Here is a 17,790-nt window from a genome sequence, read left to right as displayed (position 1 = left end):
TCTCTGGTAGGAGACCTTGCTCAAGGTGCGCTATGAGACGGTTGAGTAGCACTCTGGCCAGAGTCTTGCCTGCGACGGACAGCAGGGATATTCCACGATGGTTGTCACAGGCCTGACGATTTCCTTTGTGCTTGTACAGATGTATGATGGACGCGTCTTTGAAGTCCTGTGGAACTGCCTCATGCTGCCAGATGAGCTGGAACAGCTGATGAAGCTTCTCAGTCAGTGCCATACCACCTTCTTTGTAGACCTCAGCTGGAATGGAGTCTGAGCCAGGGGCTTTGCCATTGGATAGCAGACGGATAGCTTTCTGGGTCTCCTCCAAAGTTGGAATGGCATCCAACGACACACTGACTGGCACCTGGGGGAGTCGGTCGATGGCTTCATCATTGATGGTGGAAGGGCGGTTCAGTATGCTGTCAAAGAATTCAGCCCATCTCTTAAGGATCCCGTCCTTGTCAGTGATTAGGGTAGAACCATCAGCACTGAGGAGTGGAGCAGATCCGGAGGTGGTGGGACCGTAGACTTCTTTCAGGCCGTTATAGAAGTTCTTCATGTCGTTCCTGTCTGCAAAGCCCTGGATCTCATCAGCTTTGTTGCTCAACCACGAATCCTGCATCGGCCGCAGCTTCAGCTGGATGGTGCTGCGTGCGCTCTTCAGTATGTCTTTCTTTGACTGTGACTTGGGATCTTCAATGTGGGCTCTGTAGGCTTGGCGTTTGTCTTCCAGCAGCTGCTTGATCTCAGTGCAGTTATCAAACCAGTCTTTGTGCTTCCTGGCAGAAGGCCCCAGGCACTCCATGGCAGTGTTGTACACCGTCTCATGCAGTGCACCCCATGCTGCCTCCACATTCTGGCTGTCCAGCACGGTGGACTCAAGGCGTTCCTCCAGGGTGTCAGCAAAGCTCTGCTTGATGTTGCCTAGCTCCAGCTTGCTGACATTCAGGCATTTGGGTGCTTTCATGCCCTGAGGCCGTCTCTTGGGCTGGATGCGGAGGTTGAGTTTGGAGACGATAAGGCGGTGGTCTGTCCAGCACTCGGCACCGCACATGGCCCTCGTGACTCGTACGTCCTGCCTGTCCCTCTTCCTGACGATGACAAAGTCGATGAGATGCCAATGCCCAGAGCGAGGATGCATCCATGACGTCATGTTACGGGTAGGGAGGCAGAAGATGGTGTTTGTGATAAGAAGGTTGTGCTCGGCACATGTCTGGAGAAGTAGTTGGCCATTGCTGTTACAGTTGCCAACCCCATGCTTCCCAATCACGCCTTCCCAGGAGGTGCTGTCACAACCAACTCTTGCGTTAAAGTCACCAAGAATGAGGAACTTGTCTGCGTTGGGAACAGTGGTGATGACAGTGTTCAGGTCCTCATAGAACTTGTCCTTGATCTCATCTGGGCTGGTCATGGTGGGCGCGTAGGCGCCGACAATGGTGGTAAACTTCTTCCCGTTGCATAAAGGGAGTTTCATCGTCATCAGGCGATCGTTCACTCCTTTCGGGGAGCCAGCCAGCTTGCCAACGAGTGTTGTCTTCACTGTAAAGCCAACTCCAGCCTCACGTCTCTCTTCAGGTCCGCGACCACTCCAAAAGAAGGTGTAACCTGCGCCTCACTCACAGAGTTCGCCTTCTTCTGCCAGTCTGGTCTCACTTCTATTGCTAATAACAAGTATAATAACAATAATGTTGATTAGTACAGGTCTATAAGAAATTCCTTATCTCCAGTTTGCATCAATATATATATATATATATTTTTTTTTTTTTTTTTAACTTATTCTGTGCAATACCTGAGAAAAAAATCAAACCCAAGATGAAAGAAATCATGATGAACAGACCACCACCAATCTAACCTTGCTGACAACAGAATGAAACACTACACATAATCACCAGCCCACAAGTTCAAGTCACTGACGATAACTTTTGGTGTATTATGCATGATAATAGCAAACAGTACAACATGAAAAAACTGTTAAAATGAAATGATAAAACAGACAGAAACAACACACATTCAGAAGAAGAAATGGAGCACTAACAGAGAGACTGTGTTTGTGAAGCAAGGCACAGGCAACAGACAAGTGGTATGGAGAAATGAACTGAATGAAAGATTCACAAGAATGTATACTAAATGTTCTACTGCAGCTTGTCAATCGATCTGAAAACAAAACTGGTCAGATTCTCAAGAAACAGGATAAACATCACTGCAGTTTCAGTTTCAATCCTTTCTCAAGGAGGGGTCACTGTTTGGACACATCTGCATATGCTACACCACATCTGCAAGGCACACACCTGACAGCAGCATAACACAATGTGCTAGCCAGGCCTTGAGTGCATGCATATATATTTGGCTGATTGGATTTCTTCTTCATAATTTTGCCACAGGACAAAACTTTTGTTGCCATGGGTTCTTTTTCAGTGTGCCAAGTGTGTGCTGCATACAAGACCTTGGTATATCTCCAAATCTGAATGACTGGATGCTCAGATTGATTTTCAAGTCAAACATGGGAGAAAAGGCAAGAGTGGGTGACACATGGTAACACTTACCCTGGCGAGGGGGATTTCTCATAGTGATTTTCTTAAGCGTTTTTACGTCAGAAATCATAATTTACCTGTCTGCCAAGTTTAAATTATGGTATAAATGCAGTGGGAGGGTAAATATTGACCATTCTTCCTTCATTGGGCCCTATAAATGACTTCTGGGAGTATACATGCTTGAAACAGCACTGAATCCACACATCTTATCAAACAGTTAATTTCTTTATGTCTACAGAAAAGAATTAGAGTGAGCTATTCCATGAATGACTTCAAAATTGGATTGGTGCTGTAATAGCTTGTCACATGATCAAATACTTCAGGTGTACTGAAAATGCTCAAATGCCAGCAATCTGATTTATTGGATGAAGGATTTCTTTATCAGCATGAGGTAAATGCAGATATGATAAGGCACTGTGTTAGAATACATTTTGTGTTATATATTCAGTATTGCATTTAATCAGTCTAATTAACACTGTATATGGCCCAGCCAACTGCAAGAGTCATATTGTAAATGAAATGGGATATATTTTCTTTTCTTTATCCAATGCATTTTTATGAAAGAATTCACACTGTATTGATCTGACTGGGGATAATATTACAATTAACTCTAAACTGTCTATTTGTGTTGGTCACACCTTTCACAAGAGGGGGATTGGTGGGGGTTCTTTATTTTTCTTTGCTCTTTAAAAAAAAAAAAAAAAAAATTCTGGATTCTAATACCACAAATGACGTTATGTGAGACAGGTAATTATAGACAGAAAAACTGACCAAACTACAAAGCAGATATTGTGGAAAACTCCCCCTGCAGATGTTAGTGGGGTGCATGGACACATGGATTATTACTGATGATGTTTTGTTTACAAAATGAATCGTTGTAAATTGTGGTAACATGACACTTGAAGTTGTGGAGTTTGGGTCAGTAATAGAATGTTTTGGGCACTCCGGTATATATAAGCAAGTCATTCTTGACAGTAGAAGACTAATATAATAGGAAGCTCAGCTGCCAATACAGAGTGCGCGAGGGAGTAGGTTCGAATCCTGCTCCTGGCTTTTCTCCCAAGTTTGACAGGAAAATCAAACTGTGCATCTAGTATTTTCGATGAGACAATAAACCGAGGTACCGTGTGCAGCACTTACTTGGCGCATTGAAAAAGAACACATGGCAACAAAGTGTTGTCATGAGGCAAAATTATGTAAAAAGAAATCCACTCTGATAGGTACACACATATATAAGCATGCACTCAAGGCCTGACAAGCGTGTTGGGAAGTGCTGCTGCCAGGCATCTGCCTAGCAGATGTGGTGTAGCATACATGGATTTGTCCAAACACAGTGATGCCTCCTTGAGAATTGAAACTGAAAATAATATAATATGAAGACTTACAAACCTAATCTTAGTCAGTTAGAACACTTTTTTAATAACAACATACCATTTTTGTTGATCACACACTTTTGCGACAATACAAAAACAATGTATTTTCTAACCATACCCTGGTACATTCATACCATTATTTATTTTTGGCAGACATGTATATTTGGATGGCAAATTGATAAAACAAAATGAAAAATCCCCATGAAGGACTAGAATCCAGACCCTCACAGACACTGTATTGGCAGATAAGTGTATTAACCATTCTGCCACCTTCCTCCTTTAAACTTTAAAAGTACATCTTTTACCCAAACCAAAGAGATAATGAAAGCAGGTGGATACTGACTTAGCCCTGAGTTTCTTGGTGCTGTCCACATAGTCTGAGTTCATGCGGATTTTGTACTTGATGAAAGTCGGCACCTCATTCCCGTGACTGCCATCCATGTTCTCAAATATCACAGCTGCACATTGAAGCACACAATTATGTGCAGGTAAACACACACACACACACACACACACACACACACACACACACACACACACACACAGATGTGCATAAGCACACACACTTTGAAGTATGCATTTTTTATTTGAAAATTGCATCACCTTTATCCACTTCTCCCATATTCCTCTTCCTAACTCTATCCGAAATACTTTGAAAATACAATACAAAGAATCCATAGGTTTCAGACCAAACTTTATAACTATTCATATGCATTCATGCTCCCTTATCAATGAATTATATTGCCTAAAAATCTTGGCCAATGTTGTGAATTTATTTGATATGCACATGTGCAGGTGTGTGTGTGTGTGTGTGTGTGTGTGTGTGTGTGTGTGATAACATGTTATGTTGTGTGTTAAAATGACTATTCTTTACACTAATGATTCTGACTAATGTTATTGTCTATGAGACAAAATGATACAATGCAAAGTAATGCTACATTCTCTCACAGAACGCAAAACAACATGAAACAAAAATTCAAATTATAGGTTTTGCAGCTCCAAAAACCTGAGTGAATTACTATTCTCATCAGACATAATCACAGACCAAATTTGAATTTAAATTAATTCAAATTATAAAAATAATCTCACCAGCCCAAAATGTGTTGTTTTCAATTAGAGGCAAACTTTTCCCAACCACATCAGCCTCAGACTCATATGGTTGAAACTTGTCAAAGCGGAAGCACTGTTGAAAAATTCACTGTTATTAATAAAAATGATTGAAAGTTTTGTCATATCTGCACAAAATATAAATTCATCACAACTTAAAACACTAGAAACCAGTGATAAGTATAAAACTAATGGCAATATAAATTTTCATTGTAACTTGCATCATGAAAATCATTGTTCTGCAGAAACCCAAATTTCATCAAATATGTCTGACAAATAAATTAATATATTTGTGCTGAGACAGACAGTGAGGAATGACTGAATAAGACAGAAAATAACCCCTTGTCTGCTGAACATTTGAACTATTTTGGCATTCCTGTATGCTGCTGAAAAACTGCAAAAAATGTGCAATGCTTCCTCAAATACAAAGGTGTCTCCATGACATTTTTCATGATGATCATTCATACATCATACTTTAAGGAGTCAATAAAGGTTTCATAATTCCATTGTATAACTGTTTTTTGTTGTTTTAAATCTGAGTCAAAGAAAATATCCATGAAATCAAATGGTTAACAAATTTCTGCATGGCTATTAATTCCAGAATTCCCAGTCAAATTTGTTTTCATTAGGTACCTGTGGCCCTTTACGATAAAATAAAACAAATCATACTGATCACACTGATATAAAGTTTTCACATCAAGACATGATGCTGCACTGGTCGATTTTGCCATCATCTGCCTACCATACTTTCTGAATTAATTGTCTGGACAGTGCTATGACAAAGTTCATTCACACAAACCTGGTTATATTCATATTCTACACATTATTAACCCCTTCGCTGCTAGTACGTTTTACTATAACCTGTGCTGAGAAAATTTTCAGAAAAACACGAAAAACACGCGAATGATTTTAATTTGCTTATATTTCAAAAAGTACTGAAGATAAGTGCATAAAAGTATATATCAAATGAAAGGAAAATGAACCAAGATTTTGCTTTTAATACTCACTTGTTCAAATAATGAGTCAATCTGACAGAAAAATTCCATAAAATGCATTAATAACAAAAATTGGGACTGTCATTCCATCATGTAGGTGCTACAATATCAACCAGGTTATCAACCAGTCTTTCTTGTGACTGTTGTGATCAACCACACACACTGTCAAGGCTGAGCAACAGTGTCCAGGTGCATAAGACTCCAACACAGTCCACACAAAGAATGAAAAGGGTGTACTCACCCAGGATCTATCGCCAGTAAAAACGCTGTGTGTGGCACTTGCAGAAACAGTCTTCAAGACACAGTGCTGGTTTGCTGGGGCAGTCTGGGCAGTAGAACCTCACATTCTTTCTTTGTCCTTTCTTCCAGCAGACTCTGCACCTCCTTTGTGGCCAGGCCTTGTGTGGGGTATTGGGATGACATCAATGAAGTGTTGTCCACACAAGACAAACAGCGTGGTCATATTTAGCAGTGTCTTGGTCTTGGTCACCAAAAATCATGGCACTAATTACATCCTTCTGGAAGTCCAGGAGTGTACTGCTGTTGCCTGCTTTTTGTAGAGGATGTGTGCATTCAGCATGGCAATTTGTAGAAAATGCACACACAGCTATTTGTACCAATTCAGGGTTTTCCTTGTGGCATCATAGGGCTGCAGCTGTTGGTCACAATGGTCCATGGCACCCATGTTTTTGTTGTAATCCAGAATTGCTGGAGGCTTGTTTACTGCCCTTTGGTCTTGCTGCTGTTGCTCTTCAGCTGTAGGTTTGTGGCAAGTTGTCAACTCCAGATGGTCCAAGATGAACATCACGATCATCACCATGCTGCATACCTGAAACACATTGCACAAAAGACTAAGTTTGTTGGGTTTTTTGGAGGGTATTTTTATTGGGTTGTTTTTTTTTACATATAAAAAGATCATGAAATGGTACCATTTTATTTCTGATTATTTTCAGAAGCTGAAATACAAACAAACACACACCTACCCCACCCCAAACCCCAAAAATACACACACGCTGAAACTGGTTCATGGTATGCCACACCCCCTTCGTTCTCTCTTTCTCATACAAAACAAAATGACAACACACACACACACACACACACACACACTTCTACAAGTGTTGCACTTACAAAGTAATTTAGGCATATAATTCTGTATATCTTTATCTGATTTCAGTTTTACAAACATCTCCCCCCCCCCCACCACCACTCTCTCTCTCTCACACACACATAAAACAACAACAATGAACAACAACAACAACAACAACAACAAACCGATACACACTTGGAAACGAATACACAGAAAGCTCTTGGTGAGCGACACATGCTGTCATCAACAATGAGCCAGCCAGCAAGCCACGCCTCCTTGGGCTGTGATGGTCACACACAGTACACACGTGACTGACTGATTCTCACTCTCACACACTGATCAGTGACTGACGAAGCTACTTACCACAGCGAACACATTCAAAACACACAATGCAGTCATATTCATTGTTACAACAAACAGAAAGAAAATAATAAACTGACAAACCTCGTAAACACCCACCTGCATCTTGAATCAGCTGATCTTGTCTATCTTCTGTTTCGTCAAGCAAATCCACCTCCCACCCCCCTCCATGTCAAAATCAGCATATTCGGCATCAACTTCACGCAGTTCTATCTCTTTCAGTCCACAATCTTCATTTGTACTGTTTGCATCGCAAAAGATTTTTTTTCAATACTAGTGCAAGTGTTGGGGTTTGTCTGCGTTCAGCCATGGCTTTGCTAACACAACTTGAGCTTCATACAAACTTGCAAAACTTTCGCCATAAATATGACAATCCGATGAATAATTTTAGCTCATGGAACTCAGGAGATAAAGAGCTCTCAGGGGAGCTAATTTAATGGTTAGCAGACTGTGTTTTCTGTAATGCGGGACTCGAAACATTGAACGTTGTAACATGACGTACGACGCATGTTGATACAGCACTGGTGAGCGACATTTCATGACGTACGCTGTACGTCAACAGCGCAGTCAAGAGGTTAAGCAGAACATGAAGTATTTCCAAGTTATGCATTGCATAAAAAGTCAACAAAATTGTATTTTTGAATTAAATGATCCCGTGCTGCCTTAGTAAATTCACCTTTGCAGTCTATACTTATTTCACTATTAATGAAATGTCATTACTCGTAAGAAACTGGAAAACATTCATAAAAGAAAACTTGCTTTGACCAATTTAGTATGAAATACATGAAACTGAAAATGTTTGTTTCCTTTTGACCCAAAAGAGCTCTCTTACTAGCTTTCTGTACAGTACTTGTTATCTGCCACAGTGTTCAGCTCACAGAGGTACACGTCAGCAACAGCGCGGCAGCAGTCAGTCACATGTACTGTACTACACAAAACGCTTGGTTTCTTCTAGTGAGGTGCATACCACGCTTGCCAAACCTCCCTCTCTCATACACTCTTGCCTTGCAACTCATTGTAAGGCACTCTCTCACAGCCAGAAGCAATAAAACCACATGAATCTTTACATTAAAAATCACAATTTCATTATGTTCCTGCCCCCCTACAGTAATAAACTTTATATCAGTGTCATCAGTATGATTATTCTATTTTATCATAAAAAGAACAGTTTTGTTGCTCACATTTGGACCTAATGCACATTTCAATCTAAATTCCCAAGCCTACATCCTGGAAGACAAGGAGAAACAAAGTAGGTTGTTTCCCTTTAACTATCAACTTTAACTATAGGTCAGGTCAGGGGCAATAGGTCAGGTCAGGGGCATAGCCCTTCCTACTGGTACCATGTAACCCAGTACTACCTGCCACGTGTGAAGTCTCCCAACGACGGACCAAGCGGAGGAAGAAACCTTTCCCAATGGCTCTGAAGGCCAGGGGGAGCTCATATCCTTGGCTGGAAGTCCCCCTAGGAGACGGAGCTCCGAAAAAAAAACCTGCACCTGCTGAGGCCGTCCTACACGTGACAGTATCTGCACCTGTGGGACTGTGAGCGTCAGTAGGCAAGACAGTGGGGAAGGGACTGCACAACTCCTCCTCGCTAAAAAAAGTCACCTGTGCTGGTCAGGCAACCAGGCTAATGTCGGAACGACAAACTAGCCCTTCAACACCCAACTTTCTCAAGCCCTGCGGTGATGGAGAAGTGGTAACAGGGACAGGCAGAGGATGCTGCTGGCAGTTCCTAGTCACGACTCTGCACGCAGGCGACTGTGGGGTGATGGTCGTCTGCCGTAGACTGGGGCAGATGGGGCGCCCGTATCCTCCCACAGTGTCAGAGCAGCCCTTTTTAGGGACAGCACTGCTCTCCCCACATGGGGAAGGGGAGATAAAAGGATCCCCTAACAAAGCCTGCCTCACCTAGTACCTAGTAGGAAACCGCACCTACTTGGACATCCAACAATAGCGGTCGAAAACAACAAAAGAAAAGAACCAGAAGTCATGCCCTGAATCTGGGTGCCTGGAATTTTCGCACCCTCTTAGATAGAGACGACAGACCAAAAAGATGCACAGCGCTCATTGCTAGAATGCTTGATCGCTACCAGGTGGACATAGCAGCCCTGAGCGAAACCAGGTTTGTGGGTGAAACACAACTGCATGGCATCCCAAGAACCTCAGGTGTGGGCTTTGCCATATGAACCAAACTTGCACGACAGCTTGACAGCCTTCCACATGGGATAAACGACAGGCTGATGACCCTGCATCTGAAGCTGTCCCAAGGATCACTTCGCAACAGTCATCAGCTGCTATGCCCCGACGATGACCAACCCTGATGACATCAAAGAACCTTTCTATGAGGAGCTCAGCCACACCATTTCAGCGGCAGACAGAAAGGACAGGCTGATTATCCTTGGGAATTTCAATGCCCGCGTCGGCGTGGACTTCTCCTCGTGGCCAAAAGTCCTAGGCAACACGGCACTGGCAAGTGCAACTCCAACGGACTGCTTTTGCTCTCGCTCTGCACGCAGCATGGACTGACCATCACCAACACCCTCTTCCAACAAGCGGACAAGTACAAGAACACATGGATGCACCCCCGCTCCAAGCAATGGCACATGCTGGACTATGTGATTGTCCGGCAGAGGGACAGAGGTGATGTTTCCAATACACGCTGCATGAGAGGAGCAGTCTGTTGGTCAGACCATCGCCTGGTACGCAGCAAGATGAACATCAGACTTGCACGCGAGCTCCAACCAGCCAGGCAGAAACCCCCTAGGAAGCTGAACATCCACCGCCTCCCTATCACCAAGGACGTGCTGCAGCAGCAAATCCAAGTAGCTCTCCAAGAAATTCCTGCATCGACTGATGTAGAAGAGGTATGGAGTACCTTTAGAGATACTGTGTACACAGCAGCAGCTGACACACTCGGCTTTGTACAGAGGAGCCACAAAGACTGATTTGACAAGAACGAATCCCCAAGCTCCTGAACACATTGCATATACGGCATCAGGATCACATTTCTGATAAAGACTGCCATAGAAAGGAGAACCAGTTCTTCCTAACCAAGCAACTCGTACAGAAGAGACTGCGTGAGATGAAGAACACCTGGTGGGATAGAAAGTCCGAAGAGCTCCAGTCCACTGCTGATGCTCACGACATGAAGACCTTCCATTATGGTCTCCGAGCTGTGTATGGGCCGAGAGTCACAGGATCAACCCCTGTCCGAGCCTCGGACCAGACCACCCTCCTGACAGACAAGAAAGACATCCTTGCCCGCTGGGCAGAGCACTTCAACACCCTCCTCAACAGGGACTCATCCGTATCTGACGAGGCAATTGCAGCCCTCTCACAGCTACCAATGACTCGCTAGATGCCCCTCCCACCAAGGTTGAGACCCAGAAGGCACTGAAGCTGACAACGTCAGGAAAAGCACCTGGAGCGGATGGAATCCAGGCTGACATCTACAAGTATGGAGGCGAGGTGCTGACAGACAAACTGACCACCCTGTTCCAGTCTATCTGGGAGAGAGGGGAGGTCCCCAAGGATTTCAAGGATGCTTCTATTGTCCACATTTACAAATGGAAGGGAGACAAAACATCCTGCGATAACCACCGTGGAATCTCTCTTCTCTGCATCGCTGGCAAGATCCTCGCCCACATCATACTGAACAGACTGGTTGACCATGTCTCCAACACAGTCATCCTGAAGCACAGTGCAGCTTCCGCTCAGGCAGGGGAACATGTGACATGGTGTTTGCTGTACGCCAGATGCAAGAGAAGTGCTGTGAGCAGAACAGGGAGCTCCACATGGTCTTTGTAGACCTGACTAAGGCCTTTGACATGGTGAACTGCCATAGTCTGTGGAAGATCCTCCTGAAGTTTGGCTGCCCAGAGAGCCTAATCCAGCTGACTGCGTCTTTCAACGATGGCATGCAAGCTAGAGTACAGGAAAATACTGACATGTCGCACCCGTTCCCTGTGGTAAATGGAGTGAAGCGGGGCCTTCATGGTCGGCTGGGCTCTAAGCAATATTTTTAATTTAATTAAACTCCATTCTCTTCTCTGCCATGCTGATTGATGCCTTCCAAGACTGTGACTGGGGCATCTACATTCAGTTTTGCATAGATGGCAAACTTTTCAACTTACAGCGACTCCATGCCAAGTCCAGGGTGTTTGAGGCACTGATGAGAGAGTTCCTCTTCGCTGATGACTGTGCGCTTGCTGCACACACCCATGAGGACATGCAGTTCATTATGGACAGGTTCTCAACCTCCTGCAGGTGCTTTGGACTCACCATCAGCCTCAGCAAGACCGAGTCCATGTACCAACCGGCTAGTTCACAGAATGCCGTCACATTCAACAACTTGAGCAGTTTCACCAGAGATGCCTACGAAAGATCCTCGGCATAAAGTGGCAAGACAGGGTCTCCAACCTCCAGGTCCTAGAGAGGAGCGGCCTGCCCAGCATCGAAAGCCTGCTGATCCAGTGCCAGCTACGCTGGACAGGACAAGTTGTCCGCATGACAGACAGCAGGATCCTGAAGGTGCTTTTGTATGGCCAGCTGAAGGAAGGCCACCGTGAACTTGGAAGACCCTGCAAGCGCTTCAAGGACACCTTGAAGACAAACCTCAAAGCCTGTGACATAGACATCGCTTCCTGGGAAACTGATGCCCTTGACCGCTGTCGCTGGAGGATGCTGTGCTCTAGTGGCATAAAGACATTTGAAAACAAGAGAACGCTGGCCGTTAACCCTTTGAGCCCTGACCACCGCTTTACCGGTGTTGGGGAGGGGTGGCATAATTCCTGGCCTCCGGTTGAGCGGTGTGTAAACACTTGTGTCGTGTTTTGCTATTGGTTGACTTATACTGAAGAGCCAATCAGAAAAACCGTAATATTCTGACGTCAACGAACGTAGTACCAACATTGCCCTGCCTTTTCACTGTGTTTTGTGCATGTGCTTTGGATAAAAAAGATTGATTTCTTCCATGAAGTGTGCAGAGTCTCAACCTGACACGCCTCCTTTGATCAACTGATTCTGCATGGTCAGATTCATTTTCAACATCACTATCTGTAGCAAAATCATCCAATTCGAATTCCACCTCACTATCAGAGTAATCATTGTCATACTCTACTTCCAATAAATCATCAAGCATATCAATTACTTGCTGCATTGTGTACAGTTGTTTTCTCACATGTTTTGTCCCTGATTTCTGCCCTGACGGGCCAGGTTGAGACGCTTCAAGTGTTTACGCACTGCTCAACCAGTGGCTGGGCATTATGTCATTTTTCTCTGCCACCGGTAAAGCGGTGGTCAGGGCTCAAAGAGTTTAATACCAATTATTTGCAAATTTTGGCTCAGGAGCTCAGGCAGAAGGGTTAAAATTGCTCAGGAACTCAGGGCTCATAGGGTTAAGGAGAAGCGTGAGCGAAGGAAGCAGGGCTCAACTTCTGAAGACATTTTCCCTTGCAACACCTGTGGGAAGTGCTGCGCATCCAGAATTGGCCTCTTCTCCCATATGAGGACACACACCGACAGATAAGCCTGCCTGCCTACTCATCCGTCTGACTGACGGGAGACTCCATCATCATCAACTGTGAACTGTTTATGAAAACTGGACGTGAGAGTTACGTCATGTAGGATTGTAACAGTACAACAAAAGGGACATAAGTCTCACTTCCCAAGGCAGGCAAGGGGTTAGATTTACTTGAGAATCAATCACTGCTTCTGCAGTTGAGGCACATGCAGTGTGTATATATACTGTTGACTGAGCATACCATAACCTTTGATTTATTGCAGATCTGTGCTCCTGAATTTTCTCTGTGCAAACCTGTCTTAAGAATTATGTTTAAACCATTCACTACAATTCTGAATTATTTTCTAAACAACGAAGAAGCCAGAAAACTACATGCAAAATACAGCACTCACAGTGCTCACAACTGCACAACACTCACACATATCCTCCACAGCTTCTTGCCTCACAATCTTCCAACGTACCCCAGCAAATGTTCGTGTCATGTTGGCTAAGCCATCAATACTGAGCAGAGCATCCTTCCAGTCAAAGCTGCTGCTGCTGTCGTTAGACAGAAAGGCCATCAGGACATCACAAAAGGCAGGGTCCAGCTGAGGCAGGTTGGGGAGAATGCCCAGCTGACTGGAATTCAGGAGGTTGACCACAAAATGGCAGTTACCTCCAGAGACAAAGTTCTGTTCAAGAGGGCAAAGAAACAACAGATAATTAGAATAAAAAAAACCATATCAAATGATTAAAAAGTCATTTGTCAAAGCTACTTAACTCCACACCCTTTCATCAAAGTCAGAATAGTTCTAAACATAAAAACTTATCGCTAGAAAAGGTTTTCCTTTTATCCTATGTATATATATTTCAATATTCAGTAATTTTCTTATAATGGGGAAAGCACTTGAATATGCTTTCAGTGTTTACTTGTAATTGTACAATATACTGAAATTCTTATCATTCTACCACTGGGCTATAGTCCATACTTGAATATGCAGAGGTTCAAAATTTGAAAATTAAGAAATTCAAAAAACAAAAAGCATGCTAAACTGGGATACACTATTTGCTGTCCTGCTATTTGAATCTACATTTACTTCGTACAAAGAGCTTCACTGACATTATTCATATTCAAATGCTTGCTCTGATGAACAAAATGTTTCAGTAAAGGTAACTATAAAGTCCAATGAAATTCTTTACCCTGAGCAACTGAATACTGGGGTCCTGTTCCAAAAATTCATAGATTGCAGGAGAGGCCATTGTCAACCATTGGTCAGCCAAGTCCACTATGGATCCAAGGTTTTCAAATGTACGGTTTGCCTGACACAAAGCATTCTTGCTCATAAGCATTCCCAGTTCTCAAAGGAATGTTTGAGAAAGGAAGATGAACGGTAAGGTAAACACACAAACAAAAACATAGTTCTGTCAATAGGTAGCCTCTGTAAACTGCTGAACTGTCACTGATCAGCAACAATTCAGCCTATCAGCGACAGTTCAGCGGTTACATAGTAAACGCCAAATTGCCATTGTTAGTTGTTTTTTTTTTGAATGCTGATAATGTTGAAGACAAAAAAGAGTCAAGAAAAAATAAGAAACAAATGGAAAAGCAAGAAACAAATGGAAAAAAAAAAAAAAAAGAAAAGGAGCAATGAAATAAGAAATTGTGGAAGAAAGTATGGAACGGAAGAAATAAGATACATTGGGCAAAGACAAAAAAAAAAAAAAAAGAATTAGAAAAGAAATGAGTGGAAGCAAGAAATGACTGAATCAATGAAAGAGAGAAAGAATGATAAAAAGATTGAAAAAGTGAAAGAAAGTAAGAAAGATAATGTGTTTGTATGGAAAGGATTAGTGGAGTCAGCACTGTATTCCCCCAAGTCTAGATTTCCCAAACTTTTTTTTCACCTAGGTTTAAATTCCCCTTGGTCTATATTCCCCCAGGTCTGTGTTCCCCCAAATTTAAATATTCTGGCGTTTTGTTCCCCCAGGTCTTTGTTACTCCAGGCCTTTATTCCACCAGATCCAAGTTTCCACAGGCCCATATTCCCCAGGTGTATATTCCCCAATGCCAATATTCCCCCCAGTTAAAGTTACCCAAGGTCTAGAACCACTGCTGACAACTACATCAAATGCCATGTTAGTACTTTTTCCCCTGATTCAACCACTGACCACCACTGACAATTGACCACCACTGACCACTGCTGGCCACCGCTGACCACAGCTGACCATTGACCATCGCTGACCGACCACTACAGAATGCTGACAAATGGCCACTGCTGACTGTCACTGACCACAGCTGACTATTATAATTATTATCATTCAGCTTTTACACCTAATCTTGAAAATAAGCCCTAGGTGTCCCGCCCCCACCCTCCCCACACACACACACAACACACATGCCCACACACGCACGCTAGTCATAGCATACAATCATAAATAGTACACAATCAAAAATACAACCAACAAATTCTGAAACTCTATGACTCACTCACAGTCACACACTAATAGTCATTTCAGTTCAAACTGGAAAGGGATAAGCTGTTGAAAAATTTTAATTATTCAGGAGGGGAAAAGATGGTTTTCAGACAGGATTTGAAAGATTGCAGTGAAGATGAGTGACGGAGAGGCTGAGGCAGTTGATTCCAAGGAATGGGGGCTTGGTATGAAAAACTGCACTGGCCATACGTTTTGGTTTGAACAGGGGGGATCCTAAGCAGGCGGTTGTTAGAAGAAGAGCAGAGTTGGCGTGAGGGTATGTAAGGATGAATGACTACCACTGACCACTGCTGACCACTCACCACTACTGACCACTAACCTCTGACCACCACCAACCACTACTGGACCACTGGTCACTGTTGAGCATTATGGCCACTGACAAATTCTGGCCACTGACCACTGGCCACTGCTGCCAATGGTCACTGCTGAACATAAGGCCACTGACCACTGTGGACAGCCAACCATTACTTTCCACAGTTTCAGTAGCTCAAGGAGGCGTCACTGCGTTCGGACAAATCCATATACGCTACACCACATCTGCCAAGCAGATGCCTGACCAGCAGCGTAACCCATCGCGCTTTGTCAGGCCTTGAGAAAAAATAAATAAAATAAAATAAAATTAAATTAAATTAAATTAAATTAATAAATAAATAAATAATAATAATATAATTAAAAATAAATAAATAATAATAATAATGAAAATAAAATAAATAGATAAATAAATAAATAAAATAAATAAATAAATAAATAAAGACAACAATGATGATAAATAAGCAAATAAATGTTGTTGTTTTTTAAAAAGAAAAAAAGCAGACACACATTCACACATACACACACATATGCATAACAGATATGCACCAAACATGCAGTTTCACAGATATGAAAGCACAGTCAAATACACATAAACGTACATGAGCCCCAACACACACACACACACACACAGACACACACCTTACCCTGCACCCCCTCTACCCCCTCCACACACTCATTTCTAGGCTACGTATCGCAGCTTCCACGGCACACACACACACACACACACACAAAGGCACACTATCTTGTACAAGCACACACACAAACGCCCATATCCCCCACCCCCAACCCCACACACATATATACAAAGATATATATATATATATGCACACCCGCACATTCCAATATTCCGTTGCTCCCACAGTGTAGGCATGCATACACACATATACCTCATCTTCTACCCGCCCCCCCCCCCCCCCCCCACCACAACCCCCCCCCCCCTCCACACACACACAGACACATACGCACGTGCACAGAACTCTCCTTGTGTACACTTACACCCTCGCGCATGCACAAACGCAAACAAACACACAGACCCACCACAACAACAACAAAAACAAAACAACAAAACATGGAATAACACAGATCATAGAACATGACATTTTGATTCTCAGCTCACAGCACACCTTAACAGTCAGATATCATGGATCACAGCAAAAATCCGAACCACAACAAACCAATCAAACCAAAATTAGTCATCATAATGTTTCCACACCTGTGGAATCACCTCTGGCTCTATATAAAATTTGCTGAATCCATGTTCCATCACTAAATCCAAATTGGGTAGCCATTTAATATATTTTAAAAAATCCTGATAATTCCTTTCAATTAGGTGTATTTGTTTTTCTGTTATGTGTTTGTGCTTGAGTTCAGCAATGTATGTGTATAAACCTGGGACCATTGACCTTTGCTGACCACTGACCGTGACTAACTGCTGTCCACCGCTGACCATTGACCATAGCTAACCACTAATCATTGCTGACTACTGACCACTACTTACCATTGGCCATCACTAACCATAACTGACCACTGGCCACTACTGAACTCTGGTCACCAATGAACATTAAGGCAACTGGCAAGGCAAGCAAGGCAAAAAGTTTATTTCTTGTGCCCCGTGGGGGTATCGAAACCAGTTACATACATACATATTCTAGCTATACCATACAAACAATAAAAGTGATGTCAAAGAACAAAGAGAAAAAACAAAAGACCAATGGGCACAAGACAATATACATTAATAAATAATTTATCCCCATCCATTAACAACAGACGTAACTTTAATAAAAAGGAACTACAAATAGAAGAAACAAGTGCTGACTACCTACTTTTACATACCACTGACCACTGTCCAAACTGACTACTGGTCACCGCTGAACATTATGACAACTGACCACTGCTGACCATTCACCTTTGCTGACCACTGACCACTATTAACTGCTGAAAACCACTGACGATCGCCACTGACCACCATTGACTATTGACCACTGCTAACCACTAACCATCGCTGACAGGGACTACTGCCAACTACTAA

At 43.0% G+C, this 17,790-nt stretch overlaps 1 protein-coding gene across 4 annotated transcripts in view; it reads right to left on the bottom strand.

The window, feature by feature from the left end:
• LOC143295389 (phospholipid-transporting ATPase ABCA1-like) overlaps positions 1 to 17,790 on the bottom strand; it is a 177,073-nt gene that overhangs the window by 126,229 nt on the left and 33,054 nt on the right. For all 4 annotated transcript variants that reach the window (XR_013057013.1, XM_076607059.1, XM_076607061.1 and 1 more), the window contains exons 12-15: positions 14,154 to 14,273; positions 13,436 to 13,645; positions 4,991 to 5,084; positions 4,245 to 4,359 (exon numbers count right to left, since the gene is read on the bottom strand). Coding sequence is in view for 3 of the 4 variants with exons in the window: in XM_076607059.1 (XP_076463174.1) it covers positions 4,245 to 4,359; positions 4,991 to 5,084; positions 13,436 to 13,645; positions 14,154 to 14,273 (539 nt within the window). In the remaining variant the exon portion in view is untranslated. The remainder of the gene's footprint in view (positions 1 to 4,244; positions 4,360 to 4,990; positions 5,085 to 13,435; positions 13,646 to 14,153; positions 14,274 to 17,790) is intronic.

Source organism: Babylonia areolata, chromosome 20, assembly GCF_041734735.1.
Source record: "Babylonia areolata isolate BAREFJ2019XMU chromosome 20, ASM4173473v1, whole genome shotgun sequence".
In the NCBI taxonomy this organism is placed as follows: Eukaryota; Metazoa; Mollusca; class Gastropoda; order Neogastropoda; family Buccinidae; genus Babylonia; species Babylonia areolata.
This window is presented reverse-complemented; position numbering and strand designations above follow the sequence as displayed.